General features: G+C 57.9%; 6 protein-coding genes across 6 annotated transcripts; 2 read left to right on the plus strand and 4 right to left on the minus strand.

Moving 5' to 3' along the window:
• Window positions 1–2754: 2754 nt before the first annotated feature.
• SPSK_02259 (uncharacterized protein) lies at window positions 2755–5184 on the plus strand (the record flags this gene model as incomplete). Its single annotated transcript, XM_016729132.1, has 1 exon — window positions 2755–5184. The coding sequence occupies one exon, from the start codon at window positions 2755–2757 to the stop codon at window positions 5182–5184; it is 2430 nt and encodes an 809-aa protein (XP_016589224.1).
• Window positions 5185–6040: 856 nt separating this feature from the next.
• SPSK_02564 (uncharacterized protein) lies at window positions 6041–7276 on the minus strand (the record flags this gene model as incomplete). The annotated part of the gene is made up of 1 exon (XM_016729433.1): window positions 6041–7276. The coding sequence occupies one exon, from the start codon at window positions 7274–7276 to the stop codon at window positions 6041–6043; it is 1236 nt and encodes a 411-aa protein (XP_016589225.1).
• A 1082-nt stretch (window positions 7277–8358) lies between these two features.
• SPSK_02694 (glutathione-dependent formaldehyde-activating gfa) lies at window positions 8359–9231 on the plus strand (the record flags this gene model as incomplete). Its single annotated transcript, XM_016729561.1, has 1 exon — window positions 8359–9231. The coding sequence occupies one exon, from the start codon at window positions 8359–8361 to the stop codon at window positions 9229–9231; it is 873 nt and encodes a 290-aa protein (XP_016589226.1).
• An 81-nt stretch (window positions 9232–9312) lies between these two features.
• On the minus strand, window positions 9313–10455 carry SPSK_02591 (uncharacterized protein; the record flags this gene model as incomplete). Its single annotated transcript, XM_016729459.1, has 1 exon — window positions 9313–10455. The coding sequence occupies one exon, from the start codon at window positions 10453–10455 to the stop codon at window positions 9313–9315; it is 1143 nt and encodes a 380-aa protein (XP_016589227.1).
• Window positions 10456–10907: 452 nt separating this feature from the next.
• On the minus strand, window positions 10908–12376 carry SPSK_02479 (uncharacterized protein; the record flags this gene model as incomplete). Its single annotated transcript, XM_016729348.1, has 2 exons — window positions 10908–11055; window positions 11211–12376. The coding sequence occupies 2 exons, from the start codon at window positions 12374–12376 to the stop codon at window positions 10908–10910; spliced, it is 1314 nt and encodes a 437-aa protein (XP_016589228.1).
• Window positions 12377–12455: 79 nt separating this feature from the next.
• SPSK_02785 (uncharacterized protein) lies at window positions 12456–13022 on the minus strand (the record flags this gene model as incomplete). Its single annotated transcript, XM_016729650.1, has 4 exons — window positions 12456–12562; window positions 12633–12680; window positions 12752–12821; window positions 12888–13022. The coding sequence occupies 4 exons, from the start codon at window positions 13020–13022 to the stop codon at window positions 12456–12458; spliced, it is 360 nt and encodes a 119-aa protein (XP_016589229.1).
• Window positions 13023–13324: the final 302 nt, after the last annotated feature.

Below are 13324 nucleotides of genomic sequence, written 5' to 3' on the forward strand. Positions count from 1 at the left end.
GCGGAACGGTTCACGATGTTCTGTTCACCTGGCTGCAAACCGTTGTCGTGACGCGGTTTCCCTTCCAACATTGACCGCTTGTTCCCTTGACTTCCGTGCTTTTCGGTTCTCGACCGGGCTTGCAGCACTGGTTTGTTGACTTTCTGCATAGCTTCTGCAGCCATTTGTTGACATTCTACCGCTTCGACCAGTCAAATCCACGGCCACGATATGCATCGTCACGACGCGCATTAGTCGTGATGCACGATACAAGAAGAGAGGGGAACAGCAACGAACCGAGACAAAACGGAGTGAAACGCTGTGGGTGAACTGGCAAAGCACAGCAATTCGATGTCCAGGATGCTCGTCCGTCACTGCTATTCACACAGCTCCTGGCTTTCCACAACAGCCGTGTCACAGTAACTAAAAACCGGTGCCTAAAACGACCCGTCATAACAAATGGCGCCGCTCCGGTTGGCCACCCGAAGAGAACGCCTGCCACGCTCAGGTTCTACATGCTTGACAGCAGTCAAAGAGAGACACGGTCGATAATGAAGCTGGCCCAGGTGCAGACATGTTTTTATCCATATACCGAAGATTGCCTTGCCACGGACAATTTGAGTCCTTCTTATCGAATTCAGGTCCTTGTCTATTCAGAAATGACAGCGCGTCAAGTTGGAAGATAACTTACTGCTAACATGACGCACAAGCTGACAACTTACCTGCTTGAAAGACTTCACGGTACCATTACAGAGACCGTCCAATGCCATCCATACGATGTATCTTACGATGTAAGATACTTCATAGCAACTGTCAAAATAAACCAAGAAAGTCAAACTAGGGGTCCAGTCGAGGTCATCTCGAGGTCCTGCCATTCAACACTAGCCTGTTTCAGCTCCGCTTTTCTCCTTTCTAGGGCCTGTCCAAACTGACAGCGCTCGACAGACACCTAAAAACGCTCAATGGAAAACACAGAAAACGTCCACTAATTACGCGCAAACCCGCGACTAGCGCGCCCCGCTTACTGTCCCATGTGCTGCTAAAGAGAGACGGACGCTGCCTATTTGTCGGCAACCCACCACAAAAGTAAACACAAACACACGAGAGAGGAAGGAAGCAACAACGCCACAAAGCATCGAGTGGGAAGGAGCACTGCGCATTTCGAAGGTAAGAGCTTCGTTGCATTTGTGTCGCACCTGCCGCAGCATGCACTTCTGTCTTCTTTCCTCGTCGACAGCATAGCCCATTCTCTTTCGGGCAAGAACAATTGCACGCCCCTTTTTTGTCACTCCTTTCCGAATCCTGACCCGTCCGTTATTCACAGATTAAAATTGACCCTCTTGTGCCTTTCTTTGCCTCCACTTCCATTCCCTCGCAACAAAGGTAAGGTGGTCCTCTATTTTCCCTCCTCGTCTCCGTCTCGACTCCATTCTTCCACCGTTTCTCGCCCAACGAAGCGATCCAGCGTCTGCGACCCTCTTTCTTCCGCTCTCGTCGCCGTCGTCGTCAATCCTCGTCAATCTTCGTCAATCCTCGTTCTTCCTCGCCAATCCTCGTCGCCTTCGTCACCGTCGCCACCCTCGCTGACTTCCCTCTCGTCGACTATTCGTACCGTCCCCCGACTCGACGCATTGCTCAACCACACCCCCCCAGAGAACAACGCAGAGTGGCTCACGATCGTCCCACATTGCCAGCTTTTCTCCAATAGTGTGTGCAGCCAAAACAAACCCGCGAGGCAAGCCACTCTTTCATTCGACAGGGTCTCTTGGTGTGGACATCGTTGTCGACATCTCTGCCGTCGTCTGTGTCGTCGCCCGTCGTCTTCATGGCCGTCGCTATTGTCCACGACCCACCCTCCCCATTGTTTTCCTCTTTCGGTTCCGTTGACTCCGTGGCCCTTTTCTTCCCTCTTGCTCTGGGGCCGGGCCACATCTCTCAAACTTTCTCCTTGCTCTCCATGCTGACTCCTCGTTTCTTTGTTTTCTTTCTCCTAGATCTCGACAAACCGGACCCAAAAAAAGACTCGGTAGCATTTGCATGTCCCCCTTCTTCGTTTGATACTCATCTTTTAATCCTTGCCAGGCCAGCCGATTGCAATTGTCTTGCGTGTTGCTGCTTGTCCTTGCCTGTTCTTTCATTCTCACATTGTTCTTCTCGCATTTCCAACGGTGCCTGGCGTTCCTCCACGTTGCGTGAGTACCCTCCTCGTCGTCCTCACCCTTCCCTGACTCTGTCATCGTCACGGCCAAAGCAGTCTGGCTTAGCCTTGACGTTGTGTGCCAGTACGGCCAGATGGCAGAACGCGGCCAAGTTGCGGACCTGCATCGGGTACCTTGCTTTTGTGAGACCAACAAGCTAACGCCTGTCTTTCGTGCTTCACCAGACTTCTCTGCAATACTCTCTCTCACGACCTGTCGCGATCTCACGTCGAGCTTACTCCACCTCTTGCATGACCTACCATAGATACCTTTAGACTTTCCTTTTCGAGTTCCTCGGTCTCGACAAAGCTCTCATCTCGATCCTCCTCCGCTCTCAACTGTGTTCGCACGATCCTCGTCTCGTTCCACAACTTCTCTAAACGTAGCCAGTCGACTCCAGACCAAAGGCTCTATTCGCACGGCCAACAAGCCCGCTTGACGACAACAAATACCCGTCTCGTCAACTCTCTCGGTGTAATCTTGACCTGGTCAAGACCCTGCTTCACCCACCAGAACACCGCCGTCGGGCACCCCGTCCAGCAGCCAACACTCTGAATCGACTGCGTCCTACCCAAAAATGAGCGCTCCGCCCCCGCCTCCGCCGCATGGCGAGGCGCCCAAGACAACGGGCGGAAGCGGCGGCAGCGGACTACCGCCGGGCAACTATGACATCTTTGTCATCCCAGAACACTCGGCCGGTTCCGGCTTCATATACCTCCCCTCGATGCGGCCGAATATCAACAGCTTTGTTGCCGGCTTCGCGAGTGCCTTGGCTATTGTCGCACTCGGCAACAGCATGGCACCCGCTTTCCGCGCCTGGTGGGCCAACTTTCAGGGCATGGGAAACGTAGGGTTGGCAATGCTGGTCATCGCCGTCGGACTGGGAGCGTGGTCATTGGGCCGAATACAACACGACGGCCCACAGTCAAATGAAGGCACTGGCAGCAACCAAGGCTCGTCTCGAAGCGGCTCGCCCGGCACTGGTCCCAGTTCGCCTGGGCAGGGTGCCGGTGCTGGCACAAATGGAGGCGCCCAACATCAAGGCGGTCATCAGAGTGGCCACGGCGGTGGACATCACGGGTACAACTCTGCACCACCACCGCAGCAATCCTCTCCACCACCTCCTCCGCCTCAAGAATCCGAGTCCGAGCAGCCGAAGCAAGCGCCGCCTCCTCCCACACAAGATCCGCCGCCAACGCAACCACCTCCACAGCCAAACCAACAACAACATCAACAACAACAATCTGGATCCGAGCAGCCTAAGCCAACATGGCAGCAGAGCCAACAGCAAAACTACCAACGGCAGACTCCCCGACCGAAGGCGCAACCAAGCACCCCGGGAGCTGAGTCGGCCAAGAATGCGTGGCAAAAGGCGCGCGAAGAAACACGGCGAAAAGAGGAAGAGCGGAAGGCACAAGAGGCCGAAAAGAAACGACGAGAAGAAACCGCTGCGCGGCTTCGCGAAATTCGTGAACGAGAAGCACGAGAACGTGAGGCACGCGATCGCCGGGAACGCGAAGACAAAGACAAACGAGAGCGCGAGCTCAGAGAGACTCGCGAGCGAGAGATGCGCGAACGCACCGAACGAGAAAACCGCGAAAAGGAGCTCAAAGCGCAGCGAGAGCAACTGGAAAAGGAAGTCCGCGCCAAGATTGAACAGGAAGGACGAGATAAGGAACAACGTGAAAAGGCAGAACAGGAACGACGCGCAAACGACATCCGCGAACAAATCGAGCGTGCTGCACGCGAGCTTGCTGAGAAGGAAAAGGCGCGCAAAGCCAAAGAAGACGAGGAGCGCCAGAAGGAGCTTGACCGCATCAACCGAAAGGGCAGCTCGTATGCCTTCTCGGCCGTGGGCGAACGGACCAACCCCTGGCCCAACGGCAAGCCACCGGTGCCTCCGTCTGTTGCGCCGTCTTCGTCCCCTGCTGGAGCACAGGCCCCCCGATCAGCCCCACCTCCAACGACCGGTGGGCAGTCCTCCTATGGCGGTGCGTCCCCCCGCAAGCCCGGCCCTGCCCCGTCCTCGGCCGGCCCGTCCAAAAAAGCTCGTGTGCAAGACGAAGAAGAGACGTATTCGTACCGACCGTACGACAAGCCGAAGAGGCCACAGCCGGTACGCAAAAAGTCCATCTCCGATTTGTCCGAATCGTCTTGGGCGCCGTCTCATTCCACGGCCCACACGTCGCCACCGCCGTCGATGCGGCAGCCGTACACGACGAACGATCCCGACAAGATTGTGATCCGCGCGGTGTACGGCTTTTTGAACCAGTTTGCCAAGACACCCTCGTCGCAGCTGCTGTCGGGCGTGGGTTCCGTGACGGACGGGCTCATCCTGCGCATCACGACAGAGGGCCTGTTTATTGACGACGATGTCCGCGGCGTCCCCCAGCGCGAATGGGACGTGAAAGCGTGGACCCTGAAGCTGGTAGAGGTATGGTGCCCCGCGCATGCTGTTGCTCTTGCGAATTCTGCTGCGAACGACCACATCAATTCTGTCAAGCCCTCGGCCGCCAACGTCAACAACGCCACGTTCCTGCCGCGTGCCGCCTGGCGCAAGGCGTTTTCGGGCGCCGGCGGCGTGCGCGGCGAGCCGCGGCCGTTGACGGACGAGCAGGCCGACGCCTATCTCGCCGACATGCTGCGGGAGTGCAAGGCGCTGTGCGGCCTAGGGCTCTGCGAGACGGTCCACCCCTCTGCATTTGATGATTCTGCGTCTGCTTCTGCGTCGTCTGCTTCTGCGTCGTCTTCTTCTTCCCACTCCGGGGCCCGTACTAAATTTGAACAGAACGGCGAGTTCAAGACCAAGGGGCTGCACCTCGTGCGCGCGACCGTGCGCGACCAGGAGGGCAAGCGGTTCCTATTTGTGCTCGACCAGGAAGAGGCCTGGAAGGTGTCCATGGGCCTGCAGCGGCTGCGCCAGGGCACGCAGGTGCGGTCCCTGGGCGTGGCCAGCCTCAGCAACGCGGATGTGCGCACGACGCTCGCGATGCTGGGCTGGGCATAGCGTTTGTGTGGTTGAGTAAAGAGAGTGGTTGTTGGCGATGTGAATTGTTGCTGAGATGTGGTGGTCGGCACCGGTTTCAATGTCGCTGTTTTTTTGTTGTGTTCATCCTGTCTGTTTTTTGTCTAGCCGGTGTATTGGAAAGCGCCTTGTTTCTTGACCGTTTCGTGTTGATTTGATGTATGACAGCGCCGCTCATCTTTGGTTTATGTCGTTGAAAGATTTTCGTTTTCTGTTTCTGCGTTTTTGTTGTCTCCTCCCTCCTCGTCCAGATACCCTTTAGAATGTGTGTCCAAAAAGAAAAGTTTATTGGTTTTTTGTTGCCTAGATTTTGTTCTATTTTGTAGTAAACTTTCCATCCCATCGCTTTGTTTACTTGCGTGGCAGGAATGCATGTCGTTTGTGTAGTGGCGTTTCTGGAATGCGCGTGTGTGGGCACTTTTGATTTCCATTCCACCTCAACGGCGAGACATTGCGGTTTTTCACGACTCTATGCTACATATTAACTAAGTACTTTCAATTCTTTAATTCTGATATCATGTCAATGCGTATGCGTCTCTTTTATCATCGTTGATTTATTGTGTTTTTTTTTTATTCTTTAATGCTAATACGCATATAAATAAAAATAGAAAATAGAAATGTAAGAATTCTATTCACTTTCTTCAACGAGAAAAAAAAAAAACATTGCATACAATATGACCTTCCATCTCAACTCACAGAAGGAACAGCGAAGTGCCCATGAGGACGGATGGCGCTGAAATAAAACAATTGTATTAATTCTGCAGAGTACGAACACTTTGATGTTCCGTCGTATATGAAGGTCCATACCGTTTACATCCCCGTTCTACACATGCTCGCCTCATGCGCTCCCGCAATTGTACAGCACCCCGCAGCAGACATCCATGCCCGGCATCGCCAGCGCCGCCCGGCTGGCCAGTGACGCCACGGCCCGCTGCTCGGAGACGGCCAGACCCGGCGTCGTGGCGGCGCACAAGATTGTCTGCGTGCCACAGCAAGCCTCCTCTACCCGTGCGGCTGCGGTTGGATCTGTCGGTTGTGTCGGGCGCTGAGCAGCCGCGTCCCGGGGACCCAGAGTCAAGGACAAGGTCGGCCCCGGCACGCGGCCCTTGTCGGTGACGGACAGCACGAGTGTGATGGTCGTGATGGTGGTGATGACGGATGTGTCGATGCGGGTCTGTGTGGCGGTCGTGGTGCGCGTGATGAGGTGGGTGTTTTGCACCGTCTGCGTGGTGACCTGCGTCTGCGTGGTGACCTGCGTCTGCGTCGTGGTGACTGGGAACAGTGTCGTCCTGGTGACCACGGCCGTGTTGGTCACGACCGCTGTGTTGGTGACCACGGCAGTTTCTGTCTTTGTGACGGCGGCCGTGTTGGTGGCATACGCCGTGTTGGTGACGGTCGTCGTCGTCGTCAGCGTCGTCCAGGCCGTGTGCACTTGCGTAATCTCTGTGACGCTCGGTGACGTCGTTCCTGGCGGTGCGGTGGTCGCCGTCCCGTTTCCGTTTCCGTTCCCATTTCCGCCGCCGGGCGCCCCGCTGCAGCTGCCAAACGCTGCGTTGCACCCGGCACCGCAGTGGTCCGCCGAACTCCCGCACCAGCCGTGCGCCGAGCAGCACGACCCAAACGACGAGCCGGCACAGGTGATGGCATGCCCGCTGGCCGTGCCGCATGTGCCGTCGGTGCTGACTGTGCCGCCCGCGGCCGGTGGCGTGCTTGTGCTTCCGCCTCCACTGCTTGTTGTCGGGCTGCCGCCTTTGCTTGTGCTGACAGTCGTTGGCTTTGTGGTTGGCTTTGTCGCAGGTGGCGACCCAGAATGGGCATCGGCATCAATGCAGTAGCTGCCGCCGACGTCCAGCTTGGAGCAGCTCGTGATGCCCGGGTTGTTCTGCAGAAATGTCGTCACGGAGATGCCCCATGTTGCCGCGAGAGATGCGCAGGTGTCGCCGGGTTGGGCCGCGACCGTCAACGTGCAGGTGAGGTCGGCGGCAGCGGCGACGGCGGCAACGGCGGCGACGGTGGTAGGAACAAGAGGGGCGAAGAGCGCAAGTAAGGCGAAGAGGCGGCGACGAGAGGCCATGGTGAGGTTGGTGTGGTCTCAGCTCGAAAGGCTGCTCACCTAAGACAGCGCAGATGGAAGAAATCGAAATGGATGAAATGAGGAAAGGAACTACAATATAAAATAAAATAAAATAAAATAAAATAAAATAAAATAAAATAAAATAAAATAAAATAAAACGGTGTTCGTATGCCGTTTCTGTGTACTTACTGGCATAATATATGAACGGGCGACACTTGACGCTGCACAGTAAGAGGGAACGCAGTTACGAGTTCGGTCATCCGTCACGGCTGCTGCACGTCGACGTAGCGTCTGAGTGAATTGACGTTGCAGTGTCCGTTTCGTCCCCATGTTCCGAGAAGATGGCTGACAAAAATAAACAAGCTTTTGCAATATTGTTCCCTCCAGACTCGTAACGTCCAGGCTGGGCTACAGTCTGTATGCAGACGTGTGGAAGCAATGCCCGGACACGGGACACACGTTTCCTGGGACGTTCCACTGGCAGCAGAAAGGCCCGCTGGACACAAACCATACCAAGCCCGTGGCTAAATGACGCCCTGTGTTGGGATGGGGCGCGGCGCGTGACGGATGCGAATAAATAGATTGCTGTGCTCTGGTCGGGTCTGATCAGCCGGGCCACGTCTATTTCGTTTGTATTAACCCGACAAGTCGTGGAGTCGTGGACGTCGCAAGAAATAACCGATATTCGACAGTCAGACACAAATTTGTTCTTTGGATGCGAAGAAATTGACTAATCAACAAAACATCGATAAGGAAAGTGTAAATTCGTGATCGCTTGTGTGGTGAGGTCCTTTTTTTTTTTTGTTGACTTCAGACCGTCAACATCAACCACTCAACAACCAATCATGACAGACATGGCACACTGACGTCCAGCACGGCTCAGACGGAACGTCGGCCGGTGGCGGTGTCTTGCCGTCTTTCCCCGCAATCGCAGTAACGTGGGATGATAAAGGATGATCCAGGATGGTCTCTCGCTCGACGTTTGGATGCTGGGCCGCAGATAACAGATAACGTATCTGGACCGCCTGCTGTTTCGCTTCCGTCCTTCTTTTTTTCTATTTCCCCATCCAACACACCACAGCATGTTGTATCACGGAAATTGCCACTGCGGTCGGCATCGGTTCGAGCTGCAGGTCGGCGGCGACGACACTACAGACGACAAACACAGCCGCCTCCCCACTGTGTCGTGCACCTGCGTCGCATGCACGAAGCAAGGTTGCATCTGGCACGTTGTCCAAGACGGTACATTGACGACGAAGGCACCGCCAGACAGCGCTCCAGACGACACTCCGCCGTTGTCTGTGTACCGCTCCGGCTTGCTGACGTACGAGTTTTGCCAAACCTGTGGGACGGGCCTGTTCGGAACACATGTCAAGGGCCCGCTCATAGGCAAGCGATTGCTGAACATCCGAGCCATCCGGGACGTGAACCCGTTTGACTACGTTCCAGAGACGCCCAAGCCGGACGAGAGCAGCCATCAAGACGAGGGAGAGATGCCCCCAGATTGCGCAGGCCTCCTCCCCTCGACCGGCGCCTGCCTCTGCGGTTCCGTGGCCGTCGAACTGCTCGCGCCGCTGCAGGACATGCCCCTCAAGGAAGACAACTGCAGCATCTGCACGCGCAACGCCTGGCTCGGCGCGTACGCGCGCAAAGCGCAGGTCGTCGTGCGCGGCGCCGCACAGCACACGCGCGACTACCAGTTCGGCCCGCGGCGGTTCATGGGCCACCCGTTCTGCACGACCTGTGGCGCCCACGTGTTTATGCACGTGTATGGCCCGCCAGCCGAGGTGGTGGCGCGGCTGCCGCCGGAGAAGCAGGCGCTGGTGCAGCAAAACCTGGACGTGGTGCCGGTCAATGTGCGGGTGCTGGACGGCATCCAGGCGCATTTCGGCCGGCTCGTGGTGACGCGGTCCGACGAAGGGACAGATGGATACACGGTGGGGTGGGGGAAATAGAAGTACAAAAAAAATACAACAGAAACAACAACCAAAAAAAAGAGAAAAACAACAGAATAGAAATATAACCGCTGTAGCTGCCTACTCATGCCCCATGGTGTCCACCAACGTTGTAAACTCGTGCCGAAACTGCAGCTTGGCTCGCCACGCGGCGGGAATGGCGTCGACCCCGTCGCGCGCACCGACCAGGCCGCCGGCAATGGCGCCGTTGGTGTCCGTGTCGCGGCCCACGCGGACCACGTCGACAATCAGGTCCTCCCACGACCGCTGGGTGTCCAGCACCGCGGCCACCGCCAGCGACAGGGATTCGAGCACGTAGCCGTTGCCCGCCAGCCGGAGGCACTTGTCGCCGCTGGCGAGGACGGCCTTGTGCGGGCCGACGTCGGCCAGCACGCCCACGTCAAAGTCGGCGCCGCGGGCCTTTTCGATGGCAGCCACAACCTCGTCGCGGTGGGCGGCGAGCGTGGACCGCAGCGTCGTGTCCGGCGGTGGACGGCCGCCGTCGCCGTCGCCCGTCAGGGCCGCCACGAGGACGTCGGTCGTCGTGGGGTCCCGCAGGACATCCAGCGCGCGCTGGACCGCTGCGGCCGGCGTCGTCGCCTCCGTCGTGTCGTCCCCCACCAGCGCCCGCACCATGACGTTGTACGCCACGCACGCCAAGATGCACCGCCCGTCGTCGTGCGTAATCGCCGAGATCAGCGCCGTCTCCTGCAGCAGCCGCACGTGGTCGCGCGCAAACAGCGCCGTCGGGATGCACCGCATCAGGCTGCCGTTGCCGCACCGCCCGGGGCCCGCACCGGCACGCCGCGGGTCCCGCTTCGCCTGGCGGGCAAACCGGTGCAGCCCGTCGGCCGTCGCCCCGCCCACGTCCTTGGGCCGCGTCCCGTCCGGCCGCCCCGGCCACCCATCGCCCGAAAACCACTGCAGCATGTGCTGGCCCGCAGCCTGGCTGACGGACAGAAACGTGTCCGTGTCGCCGCCGCTCCGGTTCGCCTCACTGTACGCCAAGAGGACCGCCCGCGTCATGTCCGTGTCGTCGGTGGCATGCCCCGGCGACCAGTGAAAGGGGCCGCCGCCTGTGATGGCCCGCGGGATGCGGCCCTTGGGCGGAAAGCTCTTGCGGATGGCGTCCCAGCTCTGGAACTCGTGCGCCGCGCCGAAGCTGTCGCCGGCATGGACGCCGAGCAGTGCGCCGAGGATACGTTGTTGTCTGGAGGGGGCCATGCCCGGCGTCTTTGTGTGGATGTGTTTGTAGTGTGTGGGTGGAAAGAGACGAGATTGTGATGTTGGTCAAACCGTCGTGTTTGTTGTGATGTTGCTTCAGCGTTAGGGGCGTTAGCGGCGTCAGGCCTTACGGGTGTCGAATTAGGGCTGAGTGCCTGGTTGGCTGCCTAAATCAAGATTGCCGAATCGGGCAAGCACACTGCCACACACAAATCAACACAACATGAATTGTCCATTCTCAGAGAAATATTGACTGCCACCTACCACTCCTATTACCACTCCTATTACCACTCATTACAGAATACGACCGTGCAGCTTACATGTGTCAACATACACGTCTTCACAATCCAATGATGGCGTCGATCGTCCCACACTGTGTCCCCAGACCTCCCATGCCTTCTCTCCCCCTTTGTTCCGGCCTTCTTCTCTCCAATATTGTGCTCTGATCACATTTACGCAGACGGCGACGAAACGACCTTTTCGGTGACGGTGCCGTCGGCCTGGATGATCACCTTGTCGACCTGGAGAGAGGCCTTGACGGGGTTGGGCTGGTTGTAGACCCACTCGAGCTGCTCGAGGGTACGGCCTTGGGATTCGACGCTGAGAGGTTAGTAAGCGAGTGAGCGAGTGAGCGAAGCGACGAGGAAGAAGGCATGGGTGAAGGAGCAGCGAGGAAAAAACAGCGAGTGAGCGAAGCGAGTGAGGAAAGAAAGGAAGAGCGAGTGAGCGAAGCGAGCGAGGAGAGAAAACCATACCCAAACAGATACCACAAGCCCGCTTCGACCACGTCCCAGCCGACAAAGATGTAAATGTACTTGTAGCCAATGTTGCCGAGGGCGACGGGGCCGGCAAACTGGTTGATGAAGCCGACGGCGTTGACAATGATGCCCGAGGCGGCCAGGCCCTTGGCGCGCGTGGTGGTCTCGAGGGCCTCGGTGGGGATGGCGCCCTGCAGCGGCGTGTAGGTGAAGGAGAAGATGATGTTGAACAAGAAGTAGGCGGCGAGCGCGCCCTGGGCGTAGGACGTCTGCACGCCGGCGGCGCTGGCGGACTGCTTGTCGAGCGCGGCGGACAGGCCCGAGTTGCAGGCGAGCGCGGCGGCGCAGGCGAGGGTGCCGTAGACGAGGACGGTGCGGCGGGGCATGCGGTCGGTGAAGCAGACGGCGGTGAGGGCGCCGACGGCGGACAGGACGGCGTTGAGCAGGTTGTAGCCGAGCTGCTGGGGGACGCTGGTGACGCCAATGTTGTTGAAGATGACCGTGTTGAAGTAGCCGAGGCCGTTGCCGGAGAACTGGCCAAAGATGGAAATCATGAGCACCTGGGCCATGCGCCAGCGGCCGGCGTGCGTCAAGAAAAAGGGCCGGTAGTCCCACGCGCTCTTGTCGATGCCGTCCTGGCGGATGCTCTCGCGCATCTCCTCGACCTCGAGCAGCACGAGCCGCGACTGCGCGTTGCCGTTGCCGTGGTACGCGGCCAGGAACGCGACCGCCTCGGCGTCGCGGCCGTTGGCCATCAGGAACCGCGGCGACTCGGGCAGGAACCACACCGAGCCGATGACCAGCAGACACGCAAACGCCTGCAGGATCAGCGGGATGCGCCACGAGTAGTTGTTGTCCATGTAGTTGCAGCCAAACGTAATCGCCGCCGCCGGGATGCTGCCCCCGAACCACCCGCAGTTGTAGAAGCCCGTGCACCGCCCGCGCCAGTGCGGCGGCGCAATCTCCACGGCGTACGCCGGCGCCGCCACCGTCATGATGGAGATGCCCACGCCGAGCACGAAGCGCCCGACAATAAACTGCGCCAGCGTCGACGCCGTCGACGCAATAATCATGCCGATGATAATCATCCAGCCGCCGGCGAACATGCCCTTGCGACGGCCGAAACGGTCCGACAGGATGGCAGCAAACGGAGAGCCGACCATGGCGCCACTAAGCGGTCAGTGGGTGGAGACGGGGGTACATTGACATTAATGGGAACAAAACAGAAGAAAGAAGAATGCCTTACACAGTGTACAGGGAGAACATGACAGAGACTTTTGTGCCGGTGGTGCCCGTTTTGAACACGTTTTGGAAGTGTGGCATGGCCAGAATGCCCGTCATGAGCGAGGCTGTCGACCTGTCAGTATGTGTGTACTGCAATTGTGTGTACTATCAATGCATCGGAGAGGAGGCACGTACTGTCGTAGCCGTTGGCGCAGGCACAGCAAAAGGCAATGAGGATGGCGACTGTGTTGTCAGCTTGGATGTCTCGACATTGTTTGCATTCGACGGTGAGTTGCTCCGCCCCAGTTACGTACAGTACAGCTTCCGGGACTCTTTGCTCCAGGCCTTGATCTTGGTCTCCTGCAGAGCAGCATACAGTTCGGCCTAATTTGTTAGAGGGACGGACACATGACGCCAGACACAAGACGCCAGACACAAGACGACACTCACATTGTGCACCGTCCGGGCTTGGGCACCCGCAATGGCCGCCGTCTCGCCCGTGCCCGTGCTCACTTCCGGGTAGTGGCTCTTCTCGGTCGTCTCCAAGCCCACGGCCTGGGCGACCTCCTCTTTCTCGGTGGACATTGTCGTGGCGTGTAGGATAATTGGTTGTTGTCCGGTGTCGATGTCGTAGCGGAACTGTGCAGTTGATGATGCTGATGACGGGGCGACCTGGAAAACGAGAAGAACGGAACAAGAACAAGAAAGGAGACGGGGAGACGCTGGATACAAATATATGACGATCAGATATTGGACGCCCCAGCCAGAGCTCTGTCTATGCTATGGCCATGGGCAGCCAGCCTGTAAAAAAAGACTGGTCTTCTCGGCTGCAGTCGAATGTTTCAGCAATGGGGCCTCGCGGGAAACCTGTGCGTCTCTCCGGGCCG

The sequence above is a fragment of the Sporothrix schenckii genome (assembly GCF_000961545.1).
Source record: "Sporothrix schenckii 1099-18 chromosome Unknown Cont43, whole genome shotgun sequence".
NCBI classification, from domain to species: Eukaryota; Fungi; Ascomycota; class Sordariomycetes; order Ophiostomatales; family Ophiostomataceae; genus Sporothrix; species Sporothrix schenckii.